The sequence below is a fragment of the Thamnophis elegans genome, chromosome 8 (genome assembly GCF_009769535.1).
Source record: "Thamnophis elegans isolate rThaEle1 chromosome 8, rThaEle1.pri, whole genome shotgun sequence".
In the NCBI taxonomy this organism is placed as follows: domain Eukaryota; kingdom Metazoa; phylum Chordata; class Lepidosauria; order Squamata; family Colubridae; genus Thamnophis; species Thamnophis elegans.
The window spans coordinates 32,174,078-32,189,038 of NC_045548.1; the positions used below are offsets into that span (position 1 = coordinate 32,174,078).

Here is a 14,961-nt window from a genome sequence, read left to right on the forward strand (position 1 = left end):
GTGTCAATCACGCCATTCCAATCACCCAATAGTATGCACGACTTAAAGTCCCACTGTACTAATTTAGCATGGAGATTTCTATAAAATCCATCTTGTTGTTGATTAGGAGCGTAGATTCCCAAAAGCAGTGTCTTTTTCCCTTCTAAGATTAAATCTAATGCAATATATCTTCCAAGGGGATCTGCTTCGATTAACTCAGCTTTAATGTCTTTCCTTAAGTATACTACTATACCATTTTTTTTTTCCGTAGCAGAGGTCACAAAGTGTTGACCAAGTTTGGGATTGGACAGATATTTTTGATCAGTTATTTTGATATGAGTTTCCTGCAAACAAATTATATCGTTCTTAGATTGTTTAAGATAATGAAATATTTTCTTTCTCTTCTGTGGAGAGTTCAGTCCATTAACATTCCATGTCAGAATCTTAGTTGTCATTTTTAGTTGCCTGAAGCTTTTTTAGAGCCTCCCGCATGGCCTGTCTCACCTTGGGTCTAGCTCCTCCCACAGCTTCTGAGCTTGTTGCTGTAGCTCCTTGGTCAATGGCCGAAAATTGTAAAGATTGTTGCGTTATGGCTTGTTTTTCTGTTTGTCTGGTGGTCATATGGTTAGATCTTTGTTCCTTAACCCCTTGCCCTTCTGGGAGGGGGAGATGATACGTTTTGTCTGGTGATTGTGTAGTTTGCTGTTTCTCTTGTCCTGCTTGTGGTTTTTCTCCATATCCCGATGGTTCGGGGTGCCCCACTTTCAGAATCTTATGATAGAAATCTCGAGCTTTCCATACAGAGTTGAGACGATATCTTTGCTTATCAAATGTAACTATGATGCCAAACGGGGCATCCCATCTGTACTGTATCTGGCGCTTTCTGAGCTCTTCCACCAAAAAAGCATAATCTCTTCTGGCTCTTAGCATTTGAGGTGGTATCTCTTTCAAAACCATCAAATCCTGTCCGCCAATTTGAAGCTTGGTATTATAGGACTCTTGTAATATCTTATTTCTGGATTCTCTTGTAACAAAATATATTACCACGTCTCGGGGGAGTTGCTTTTGTTTTGCCGCCCAGGAGTTGACGCGAAAAATTTTATCAATCTGCCAATCAAGATTGGATCCCGATCTTCCCACCAGACAGTCAAAGGCCTCAGAAAACATCTGCTTTAAGTTCTCCTGTCTCTCTTCACGCAGCCCCCTAACTCTTAATGCAAGTTCCATCTGGTTATACTGTATCATAATCATTTGTTTTTCAGCATTTTCAACTTTTCGTTCCACCTCTTCGGTTTTAGATGTCAAATTAATTTTGGCTTCATTGAGAGTTTCTAAGTTCTCTTCCATTCCAGAAATATATTCTGTAAGTACGTTTACGATTCCCAACATATCATCATTTATTTTGGTAATCTTGGTATCAAATTTATCATATGAGGCTTTTATCTCATTGCTTATCTCTTTCCTTATTTCTTCTCTGAACTCTCTAAGAGCTTCCAAATTCTGTTCCCTTGATTCTCTAAACATTTCCAACAAAAATTCTTTTGTTACTACATCTCCACTAGGGGGCATAGAAGGTGGGGGCTGTGACTTTGTGCCAGGTATGGGAGAAGCAGATTTAGGAGGTAATTTCGCTGGATTCGACTTGGAAGTCATATCTTTGCTTCAAGCACTTAACAAATCACTATGCCAAGAAGAGGGAAAAAAAATTCTCCCTTTTTTGCCAAAAATTTTACGGAGGATTTCAAAGAGCTGGCATTACGCCAAAACAGTTCAACAAAACAAAACAAAAAACAGAGAAAAGCCCTGTTCGGAATGTCTCTGGGTCAACAAAGGACCTTTGAAAACTTTTAATTAGATAAGGAAGTCTCTTCAAAGGGAATAATTAGAAAAGCTGATTAGAAAAGCTGCCGGAATGTATCATCATTGCAAATACAAAGGCTGGAGAATCGCCATCTTTAAAAAAAAAAAAAAAATTGACACTGAAGCTTGAGTTTCTAAAAAAACAGACGTAAAGTTCTCAAATATGAGCTCTGCTTGTATTAATTTCATAAGAAAAAAAATAATTTCATTAATTTGTCCTAAGGGGGGGTCTTGGCCTTGTGCCGTTAGTACAGCAGAGAAATCTGGCCGGAGATGACTCAGCTTAAAAAAAACAACCCCCCCCCTCGTTTGCAGCAGAAAAAAAAAGCCACAAACTGCAAGGAAAAGTTCTTACCAGCTGAGACGCTCACTACAATCTTCTTATCTGAAGTTTGAGTTATCTAAAGGGTGTTTAATTAGATAACGAACCAGAAGTCTGGGAGCGGCTCAATTAAGCCGCTGCCGACGGCTAAGATCCTCCCCGGAAGCCTTGTTGTATTTCTTAGTAACCAACGGCATCACCTTCTTTTTCAACTAGGACTGGATCCAGGACCTCCCCAAAAACCAACTTCCACTTGGAACGCATGTCCACGTTCCAGTGCCTCAGCCACAAGAGACGCCTGGTTGTTACATTAGAAGCCAGAGCCCGAGAAGCGAACTTAGCCACACTGAGAGTGGCATCAGCTGAACACTCCATGGCCGCCATGATTTTGTTAATCTCTTGTCTCAACTTGGTATCCTTAACTAGAATCCTCGCCATTAACTGCCTCAACCAGAGGAGGGCGGCCCTGGAAGGAAAGGAAGCCGAGGCGGATGTTTTAATCGCCCATGAGAGCCGCCTGGTGCGTCTTATGACAGGCATTTTCAGATTTCTTATCCTCAGCTTTAAGGCCCTCCAAGAGATCAGGCGGAAGCACTGATGTCGAGATAAAGGCCACTATCAGAGGATCGATAGGTGGCAACTTAAGCAAATCCTCCAGGCTGGCATCCACAGTGTACAGCCTCTTATCATTGCTACTGGGGGTAGCCATGGTAGCTGGGTGGGCCCATTGTTTCTGAACCAAATTAAGAAAAAGTTTGGCTAGCTGAATTGAAAAAAACTGGAGATATTCAGCACCAAAGGCGTGGCTTAAAGTTTCAATTCAGTTCTGGGCAGTTTGGCTGTATTTAACCCTTGCTTGGACTCTCCTGAGCAGCGCCCTGGAAAACCTACAGTACTCCTTAAAAACTATATAATATTTTCAAATTATATTACCAAAGCATCAGCCTGGCGAAATTTCTCTAGTTTATAACAGAAGGCAGAGAAAGAAAAGCTGAGGTGCACAAAACATAAAACAAGCAGAATGAAGCTCAAACAATGAGAAAGGAGATGGGACAATTCACTCCCTGAAATATAGTTTATAATACCAAGTTACTAAGGAACAATTCTGGTAATTGATCATGGCTCATGTCTACCAGTGTAAAAACAGATCATGCTTCTGATGTTTCATTCTACATTAAGTACATTATAACTTCATTTATTTCACCAACACGAAGCAAAAATCTTCAGATCACAAAAATATTCTTCTATTTTAAAAATAGAAGAAACTGCAATGTTTAATTTTAAAAAAAAATTGAAATGTGGGAAATGTTTCTCTGCGTGAGTTTTGTTGTTGTTGTTTTTTTAAAAAAAAACCAATCTTCTAATATAAAGTTTTGAAGTGTATTATATAAACACTCTCATTAACCTTTTAAACTGCATAAAATCCTTAGAAAACTTTTGGTTTCTTTACCTTTCAAGAGCTGATCATGAGAACAGCTATTTAAGTTCTTATTAATCAAGAATTTTTTTAAAAAAAAACTGTAGAAGTAATTAGGGCAAAGCCCATTGAACAATGATTGGAACCAAACAATGAATTTAAAAATTCACAGAATATCCATTTTCAACACTGAAGAGCTTGGGTGTTAGTTTTATCTTAGGCAGAAAGCCTGTAGACAGAATCTGTATTATTTTTAGTATCTGTACAGTATTTAGAAGACATTTCTAAAGAAAGAAATCTCAACAATAGATCTTTAACAATTCTGCTATCTTATTCTGTTATCTTAACAAACAGATTTGGGATAGAGCTAACTAATTATCAATATCTCTCATGATCAAATTGTTTGTAAGCTGATATGGTAAAGTATAATCACTCAAGACTCTTTGCAATGGTCAAATTATTGGGTTTATCCAATTGCACAGATGTCAAACTCGCAGCATCCCTTTACCGTCACGTGACATTTCACGACACTTTTTCTCTTTGTGGAGCTACGGTGGGCGTGTCCTGCACATGATGCATCTGGCCTGTGGGCTTCAAGTTTGACACTGCTGGCCTATTCTAATCATATATCAGACTATTAGAGCAAATTAAAAATTTTACTTCAGAATTCACGTAAGTAATATACTCTGGGGAAAAAAATTCCCTCACAAAGAAAACATACAAATTTGAGAAGACTTTAAAGTTGTTAAAGAGAAAGGTTAACATTTTACTTTGCCACAGACAAGACTTAGATAATTAGATAATCATATTCAACATATGATTCTCCACTTATAATAATTTTATTAAATATTACAATATAAATAAATACAAACTAAAAAAATATGAAAGACAAAAATAAGGTCAAAAAAGAAAAAATAGAAAGAAAAAATAAGAACATAGTGAAGAAAAAAATATATAAGGGAGTAATTTCCTCCTTCTTCACAACAAATATTAACAATTTTATGGATATCTCCTCTTAAAGTGCAACAAATGATCTTGTTGCCCCATATCCCATTTCTTATCTATAAACAAATGCATAAAATCTCATCATTTCAGTCCAGAACTCAGCAACAGCAATAAAAAGAATATACAGACTTGTCTCGAGTCTTTTGCTGCTCAGTCTGCTTTACAATAACTAATTGAATCTATCTTTATCTTTTTTGAGTAGATGGGTATGCTTCCAAACTAAGCAACAGACTAAAGGCATTCCTACTATGTCTATGGAGCCTATGTAAATAAGCTGTAAATAAATATGAAATAGAAACTGGTATTAATCTTATGATTAACATTATTATTAGTCCTATATCTTATTTTTATATTAGCTTATTTTTGGTTTGTCTAATTATATGTTATAAAATAGGAAAATATTTTTTCTGATGCTTTTCATTTTCTCATATTTTTTCCTAACCAATTTTTAAACTATTATAAATAGTATCACTTGAACTTCAAATATAGAACTGATCCTTATAATAAATGAGTCACTAAGCAAAATGGCAATTTCCTCTAAAATTAAGAACAAACATCTCAGCTGAACTGAAGATCTTCAAGTCATGTTGTGGCAGGCAGGCAGGCAGGCAGGCAGGCAGATAGATATAGATAGATAGATCTCCTAATCTGAAGCTATTATCCTGGTTGAATCTCATTAAATATACTATTGCAATTTTAAATAATGAACTTTTTGAATTAAATAAATACTTCTCTCATTTCTCTTAGTGCAGTGATGGCTAACCTTTTTGTCCTGCCAAAAGCGTGCATGCAAATGCAATGCATGCACGACCCCCCCCCGCACCCCGCGTGACATACCCTGCGCTTCCCCTTCCCCCATGAGCACATGACCCCACACCTCCCACCCTGCTAATGCGCACGACTCTCCACGCCCCATTTTGGGCCTAGTAGGCGCTCCCTCCACCCTCTAAAAAATCAGCTGGCCAGCGGGAGATGCACGCATATGCACGGTGGAGCTGAGCTGGGGTGACAGCTCATTTGCCAACAGAGAGGGCTCTGTGTGCCACCTGTGGTACATGGGCCATAGGTTCATCATCACAGTCCTAATGTCTCAAAACTATTTTAAGTCTTCAAAGTAATCTTCAGTAAAAAAAAAGTACAATCGACATGTAGCTATATTTAAATACCATAAGCCTTTCTTTTAATTTTCTGCAATTTTAAGATTTATGTTCTGACAAAATAAAGTTACAGAGAAATTCAAACCAAATAAAAGAAAGGCTTGCAGTTCAACTGGGGAAGAACTATGTGTGATATACTCAGTTTACTTATTTAGATAAAAACAAATTCAAGCCTAGATTTCAAATTCACAGAACTCTGATTTTAAAAAGTCCTCAGAATAGAAAGTTTGTTTATTTTAGAATTCCTGAGATAAAAACACTATAAGCTACAAATTAGTTGCTGGAAGGGCTATAAAAATAAAGGTGGTTGGGAGATTCTCCATTGGGCTAAATTGCCAATTGTTCCTGTCAACAATAAAAGTCAAAATAAATTTGGTTCACCAGAACTAAAATGCTTCCGTTTTCCACTGATGGGCCTTAAGAATAAGCCAGCCAAGAGATGTATGGACTTTTTTTCTTCCATCATAATCAATGCAAGCAAAGATAGCAAAAAACAAACAACAACCCACCCTTATCTTACTATATTAAAAGAAGAGACAGAAATACAACTTATTTATTTCTGCTGTATTTGGAATGACTTAGCAGGCTTCTGTTGAAAACACCAATTTATTGCTTTGTTTTCAACACTTTGCCCACATTAAACTGTACTATTAAATCTTAAAATCCTTCCACAGTTGACTTCTTATAAAAAAAATGGGATCATGTTGTACAATGTCCAAAGCATCCACTACTTTAATCAAAATGGCAAGTGCCATCTCTCTTGTAACATACATGCAACTTCATCAAACACAGATGAACAAGACCAAATTTGTACACTATGACACCTTTTGTCATTTGCCCATTTGTTTGTTTTGCTTTGAAATGAATTTCACCTAACTGCTCCTATGTGATTGCAAACTCAGCTACTACGTACGCATAGAAGCCCTTTCTTCAGGTTTGAACATGCAGCTACTTTAAGCAGATGATTTACCAAAGCTCGTGAAGCTCTTAAAGCAGCTGCAGCTTTTTTCAATTTCATGTGGAATCCAGAAAAAAGTGGGGCTTGTTTAAGAATAGCAGAGAGTGCTGTGCACATTCCAGCTGCAAAGCATTTCTTCAGAACCATATTCAAGCATCCACAGCCCTGCAATATTAGATATAAAATAAAAAACACAATGATGGAACAATGCCTTCCTGAAACTGAATGTTCTGGTATGTTATGCAAGAACTGCCTGACATAGAAAAATGACATTATTCAAAATGTTAATATAGTTGTTTAATTAAAACATACAATTTATTCACTCATATATAATTTGTACATATTTGGCTGCCCACATACTTTGAATTCTATGAACTAGATGCCATTGTCCCCTAACTGTAGCAAGATAGAAGGTAGCTGGTGCCTAGCATTGAAACAGATCACAAATATTTTTGATAATTTACTTCAATTCTAATATAAAATGAACATTTCATTATAACCCTCAAACATTTATCTTTTCTTCTTAGTAAAACTAAGAAATTGATTTCAGATTATTATTCCAAGTCCTCATTTAACAACTCCTTTCCCTTGTTCATAGTAAGAGGTTTAATAGTAATGAATGACATGGAATGAAGGACATGGAGTTCCAAGAAATAATAGGTTGCCTCTCCACAGTAGAGATAGAATCAAACAGGGTGTGTTGGAATCGGCAAGATATCTAAATGATCTGATCTTTCCAAAACAAAGAATAGCTTTCTTCAGAGCAAGATTTAACATTCTCCACTCAGCACTCCTCCAGGGCAGGTATAAGAGAACACCAATACCAGAATGGGTATGCATATGTGGAAAAGGAGAAGTCGAAGATATCTCACATGTTTTACTGTACTGTGAGTTATAGAGCTTATAGGTCAGCATATATTGTCCCCTTACTAGAGAGATTGCCAGGGAGGGCAGACAATTTTTTGTAGGCTTTCTCCTCCAGGATTCAAACCCATTTATCACACATCTAGAGGCAAATTTCTATGTTGCTGCAATGTCAAAAAAAAATGGTTACAGAACTATAGTGTCAACTTGTACCAATTTCTCTCTCTCTCTTATTTTTCTCTCTCTCTATCCCTTTATCTACCTACCTACCTACCTACCTACCTAACTAACTACATACTCTCTCTCCCTACCTACCGTATTTCTCTCTATATATATTTCTCTCTCACTATCCCTCTACCTACCAACCTACCTACTCTCTCTCTCCCCCTACCTATCTACTGTATTACTCTCTCTATCCCTCTACCTACCTACCAACCTACCTATGGCTAGCCATATACTTTTTGAATAAACGGTCAAAAATTATTGAAACCTTGCAAACCTGTTGGATGTATCATGCAAAAGCAGCAACAATGGCTACAGAAAATTAGGCCTATTCTAATTACAACAACAAAATCCTAGGATTTTGAAGATCCTGATAGTTTGATGGAAGTGATTCAAATGTAGGAGAGGGACTAGAGGGACTTCTTCCAGGCCGTTGTTACAATTGATTTGGAAGATTCCATAACCCTCAAATGCAGTTTTTTTTTATGTTTCACAGGACAGTGGAGCAGAAAATGGACAAAACCTGTTCCTTGTTGGCAGTAAAATTCTGTTGAAGGTAGAGTGCTAATCCAGTTGTAAACCCATCACAAAATAGAACAGACTCATGGATGACAGAGCCAAGGAATAATTCTCTCATAAAAAACTTAAGCCAAGAAAGTAAAAAATATTCCAAAATTCTTCAAATTATTGCTGAACCTCTAAGGCAGAGCTGTCAAACTCCTGGTCCGGATGCATCACATGCTGGCCATGTCCATGCCCAGTTTAGTGAAAGGGGAAAAAGTCCCGTTACGTCACGTGAGGCTGTCATGACAACTTGAGTTTGACACCGCTGCTCTAAGGCTAATATTTTTAGATAATAATTTTTTTTCAAATGTAAATATACTTTAAATATTTATTTGTAATATTGTTATATACTATATTATAATAATTGTAAAACATTTATTTATGTAATGTTTAGATATTCACTAATGTGAATTTCATCAAATAATTCCATTATTCCCAGTGTTAGTTTCTTATTTAATGCTATATTACATATTTGAAATTTGCCTGTTTAATAAGGAAACAAAGCATTTCTTTAAAAAAAATGATTTCTTTTGAGCATCCACAGAAAATGAAGGACATCAAACAAACTCAACGTTAGTTTTTTGATTTTAACATTCAGATATCACTAATACTAGTACCAAAACAAAGAAGCAATAAAATATCAAATCCTGGATATTTCCCAATATGCATAACATTTCTTACACTTAAATTTATTCAGAACAGAAATAAATACTTTTTATCCAGAATTTTTTTGGTAGGAGGAGGAGTAACATTACACAACTTCTTTTTTTAAAAAATATCTGTTTTTGAAAAGTAAGAGAGAATAACTGAAAAATATACCTACATAAAGGAAATATAACGGTATAAAAGGGTCCCATCTATTAATCTACCACAGAATATTAAGGTTAATTTGAAACATAAAGAAACATAAGCTTCTTTACTGATTAATATGAACTATATGTAATGGATGTCATCATCATATTATGCACCTAACAACTTGTTCTTAACCACTGATTGAGGTAGACATGGATTTGCACTACAGATAAAGATACCACAAAATTTATAGATTATGTTATAAGAAAAACAAATAGTGGCAACAGTTCCATATCGTGTAAAGTTTAATTTGGCAGTTTGCACCAATCTCTTGTCTTAGCTAGCCATTAGAAATATATCATACAAATTCAGGCAATGGGTTGATAAAGATCAAGAAAGGTGTTGCCAGCACAGAAATGAACAGGCAACAAATAGTTCCCAGTCATCTCTCACTAGATCCAGTTACATATTTGATAAACAAGTGTATCTGTTCTACTTTGATAGTATTCTTTTTAAATCTAAGGTCCATTCTTTTCATAATAATCTACTCCCTTTGCAGTATTAGCATACCATTCTATTCTATAATGTTGTAAGAAACTTGACTAACATAAACAATTATATTTATTGCTAAAGACTGGAAATGTAGATATTTTCCCTATCAATGCCTAACACAATGTTATCTTTAATCAAAAGTTTCCCCTTTCTCCATTTAAAAAAAATATATTTTTCTGCAATTTTCCTGATATTATAATCATTTTTCTTGCAACATTTTCTCTAAGTTCCAGATTCTATACAATATATTGAAAATGTCTAAAAGTATTCTATCCAATCTTTCATCTTCAATGTCCATGGAGTATCAATTTCAGTTAAGTTCCTAAATAATAAATTTTGCGGAATACATTCTATGAACATTCCAAACTCATGGAAATATTTGGCAAATAAAGAAAAAAGCAATCACATTAAAGAATCCTCACACATTTTGAAACAATGCCTCAAACTTTCTATTGCATACATAAAACAAAAGTTTAAAGCTATTTCTAACTTGTAACAATCCTGATTACATAACAAAGCTAGAAATTCAGACCAACTGTTAAAATAAAACTATTTTCCAAGCCTAGGTTTATGAAACTGAATTCATTCCTAAATTCTAGTATTGTTACACAGTGTTTGAAAAGTCTTAACCAGATTTAATGGATATCCAAACAAGGAGGAAATTGGATTCTCCAACCATGACATGTCACTGACATTAAGTTATACATAAAAGCAATATAACTTTCTTTGTCCATGTTCAGTTTTAATTTAAAAACAGTCTTGGGAAAAAACATACAGAGAATGGAGTAACATCATGGTTCAGACTTCAACGTCTCTTTATCAAACCAAAAACTGGAGTACTAACACATTTAAAATATCAGGGATAACAAGAAAAAAGTATTCTAGGCAGATTGGCAAAAATATGAATTTATCTTTAAAGCAAAGATCAACAGTTCAAATCCTAACAATTTTTAAGTCTAGGAATATGACAGTCCTTCAAAGGCAGAGGATGGGGCATTTAAATGAGAGACTGAAGAGATATGAATCGAAAGGAAAAATCACCAAATGCTTAATATTAAATGTTTTAAACACCTTAAATGCATGAGGAAACCATCAAAACTACCAAAAATTAACAAAATAAAACGATAAATATTATAGCAGCAAGAGAAAGTGCTCCCCACATTTGAGGCATTGAATGGTATATCCAGTTCATGTTTGAATAGTATTTTGCTCCATAGCCATGATTAAGACTCAATTGTATCTAATCACCCAGCCACACAATATTTAAAGCAGACACTACCCAGTGCCAAAAGATAGCCCTGTCAGTAACACATATACAACCAGAAACACTCTTTTCTTGAGAGCACTGCAAAGAGAAAATGCCTTTACCTTTTCTAAAAAATATGTTCCAACCAGAAATGCCCTTAAGAGCCAGGGATATGTACCATCTGTCTCTGAAATGCATTTCTTTCGTCTTTTGCACTAAGATGAAAATTTTACACTGACCAAAGAACTAGTGTCAATCCTGCATGTGTCACCCTGGCACCAATTCAAGGAAACCCTAGGAAACCAATCTTTCCTGCAAGCACATACATAACTCAAATGCACATGTCTTGCTATCAAATAAATAAAGATTATTTAATCTAAACCCGCCTCAAACAACCACATTCCCTCTCGACAGATACATTGGATAAGCACTAAAATGCAGAAATCTTCAACTAAGACAGATGCCTACAGCTTCTATTAACTAATATCTGCTTCACAAGATACAATCCTGCAAAAAGACCCTTTTATTATCTAGACCAGTGTTTTTCAACCTTTTTTGTGCAAAGGCACACTTTTTTCATGAAAAAAATCACGAGGCACACCACCATTAGAAAATGTTAAAAAAATTTAACTCTGTGCCTATATTGACTATATATAAAGTAATTTTCCCACGGCACACCTTACACTATGTCACGGCACACTAGTGTGCCGCGGCACAGTGGTTGAAAAACACTGATCTAGACAGCCCTGGCAGCCCAGGACAATTCCATGCACATCACACATTCATTTAATGAGCCATGACAACTCTATTATCAGTTTCCAAAATCTGCACCACCCATGCATTTTCTCTCTGGGATAACTAAACTCTTATTCCAGAAAGCTCAAACCTCCTGTAATTTTCCTACTTTCACCCTCAGCCCCAACCCTATTGGAAGATGCACCTAATTTCCTTTTTGCTCACATAACGGTGCAAAGCTTTATCTCCAGCTGCTCATAACTTCAACAAAGGGAAGTTGAGACCACCACATTTTACCATCAATGCAAACTTTTATGTACTGTATAAGGAATCCATCAGCATTCACTGTGGCTTTCAAACCTTCAGTCTCAGCAAATGTAAAAACCCTGATTTGGAGACAACCCCAACTTTGAGAATACTAAACTCTCAATAAGGACAGATTTGCATTTCTTCTTGCAAATTTGCAAATAGAAATACAGTGGCAGTTCAAATAGCGGATTCATGCCTGCACTCCTGCATCTAAGAGACCAAAGTTCAGCCGAAACTACAGCTAGAGAAGCCTTGGGTCTACTTGCCAGCCCAGCCTCTGTTGGCTGAGGGAGGTGATAAGCTTTAACCCAAAGTAACCCAGGTTACTCCGATGGAAATTCTTGCTAGTTGCTGCAGTAGCAGCAGAAAACAGCAGGAGTCAAGCTGGGGAGGAGGGGAGCGGAGGCGGAGGCTGATTAAATTCTTCCCGGGAAGAGATTAGTGGATAGAGCTGAGGGGCGAGGTAACAGCTTAGCGCTCTTCTCTTCAAAGGACCTGAGTCCACAGAAGGGGGCGTTATAAACACGTTTGACCCACTGCAACTTTGGGGGCTGTAAATTACTTTTGTAACAGTCATTCAGGGCTCATTTCCTGACCACTCCGGGTGGACGCTGCGCGGCTATTTGGCACACTGCCACCCGATCCTTGCCCGATGCTTCCAGGCTGCTAATACAGCTTTGAATCCCTCGTTATTCGAAGGTAGACTTGGGAAAGGAATTCAAATTCAAATTTTTCTCCTTCTGTTGACTGGACCGAGAAAGACAGCAAAGGAGTTGGAAATAGTAAACGGGACAGCCTGTGCCATGTTACACCGGGTTCGACCTTCCAAGGTTGCACGGCTGGGAACAACGCGGAGCATCTGCCTCCCCAGGCAAGAGCGCGTGCGAGCGCTGAGCGGACAGTCAGAAAAGCAAAGCCACGGATGGCCTCTGCCACGCCTATTGGTGAATAGAATCCGCACCCTATTCTCAAACTCGAGGGGGGGGGGAACCAGAAAATAAGCCCAACTTTCTTTGTCACGTAACTTCCATCTTCCTATCTAGACTTCAAAATCACCAAGTCCGCGCGTTTCGTTTCCTGCCCGCCCGCAGGAAAGGCGCACTATTTCCATAATCCCCAGGAGATGTGGGTAGTAGCGGCGATTCCTTTCCCACGCTCCTCTCCTAGGAAGAGATGGCGCCAAGACCGTTTCTAGTCTTCTTCAAGTAAAAAAAGATCCTTATTCGCAATCTCCATTTCATTCACCTGCTTACTTGGCCTTTCCTTATAATAATTGCCCGGATAGTCCCTTTCTTTACAACCGGCGCCCTCCCGCAAGCCACCTTTGGGGGTTTTTTTACCCTCTGTGCCACGCGTGGAAGGCCCACTGCAATACCCCACAACAGCGGGTTAGAGAATAACTTGGTTCTTTACTCCCCCCAACCTCTTCTCTGGGTTCGACCTATCCCTCAAGTATGACTTGACGCCGAAGCAGCCACCTGCTCTGCTCAGCCCTGGAAAAGAAGAACGTGTCTCTAACACCCCGTGCAAGAAGCCAAGAAAGCAGGAGCTTCCGCCGCTGCCAACCTAAAGCCGGCTCGGCAATGTGAAATCCTCTATTCCCATTCGATGCACCCCGACTCCTCTTCTTCTTCCTGATTGCCGGGTGGGGGGGGCGGGGGCGCTTCTACTCAAGCCTCTTTCTCCAAGGCTGCTTCTGTTCAAACTGCAGTTGCAGAGCCCAGTTCTCTCCCCTTCTCCAGAACCCACACCAGAGCCCTCCTGAACCGCAGGCCCACCAAGCCTACAAGGCGTTCGAGAGAGCAGTCTCCCTTCCCCAGTTCGCCCGTCCGATCGCCGGCGTCCCTCAACCACCGCCCATCGCCGAGATCGTCAAGAACAAAGAGCCCCCGAGCCCAGCTCCTCTTTTCCCCCTCCTCGCCCTTCTTTTTTACCTGCTGCAGGGCCGCCAGTACGAGCCAGAGCAGCGACGGCCAGATCCGAGGCGGCGTTCCAGCTTTCCGGCACATGGAGGCGAAGGCAGGGGAGAGAGGCGAGATGCACAAAACGGGAGAGAGCTTCAGCGGGGCGAAAAGTCCGCGGGTCGGGGAGGGAGGCTCGGCCGCCTTGGGCCAAGGTGAGAAGAGAGAAAGGCAGGAGGGGCTGGCGGAGGATCGGCAGGGCTGGTCTCGAGGGAAAAAGGCGACTGGGCTGTAGGTCAGCGGCAGCTCGGCTCCTTATCCCTCTCCCCTCGCGTCCTGGGTACCGGCGACGGTCCGCGCACACAAAAGGCAGCGGGAATACTCAATCTAAAATCCGGGGCGGGTGGGGGGTAGCGGCTCCTTCTTGGAATAAAGCCCCGCTTCCTGTTTCTCAGGCTGCCTTCGCCGGCGACTTGAAGCAGTCGGTCCCCTTCTTAGTACGTCCCCAACTGTGCCTTGGCACCGCTGCTCGGATGCCGGCTAAGCTGCTTCTGCATGCTCCGTCCCGACTCCCTTATTTTATTTTATTTTTTGCCTCCTTCACTTTTCTAAGTCTCCCCCGAGCAGCGGTAACAGCCGCCGCCGCCTCCGCTCGCTCCCAAGGATAACAATACCGGAGCAGCTTTTTGCCTAGCTCGCGCTGCGTGTTTCTGGCTGCATGTGTGCGCGCCCGTGTGTGTGCGTGCGTGCGCGCTTTTCCTTGTGCGAGGCTGCCGCTGGCGGCTTCGTCTCCTCTCTTCTCCACCCCCCTCCCCTCTTCCACCCCCCTCCTCCTCCCCGGCTCTCCCTGCCGGCCTCACGGCCAATGGGAAACCACCGGTTTCAGCTCGGCCCTCGCTTCGGCCGGCAGCCGCCCACAGCTTGCTCTACCCCACAGCCAAAGGCTGAGCTTCCGTGCTGCAGTTGCAGCCAGAGATGAGCCGAAGAAGCCTTGGAAATGATTGCCGGGCCTTGGGGGGGGGGGCAGGGTGTGACTGGCATGGTACGAGCAACACGCGCGCGGATGCGATTTTAGGTG

General features: G+C 39.7%; 1 protein-coding gene across 1 annotated transcript in view; it reads right to left on the reverse strand.

The window, feature by feature from the left end:
• The window catches only part of CDH2 (cadherin 2), a 172,341-nt gene extending 157,674 nt beyond the window's left edge, over positions 1–14,667 (reverse strand). Inside the window, exon 1 of the mRNA XM_032222808.1 lies at positions 13,917–14,667. Coding sequence (XP_032078699.1) covers positions 13,917–13,991 — 75 coding nt within the window. The 5' untranslated portion in view covers positions 13,992–14,667. The remainder of the gene's footprint in view (positions 1–13,916) is intronic.
• Positions 14,668–14,961: the final 294 nt, after the last annotated feature.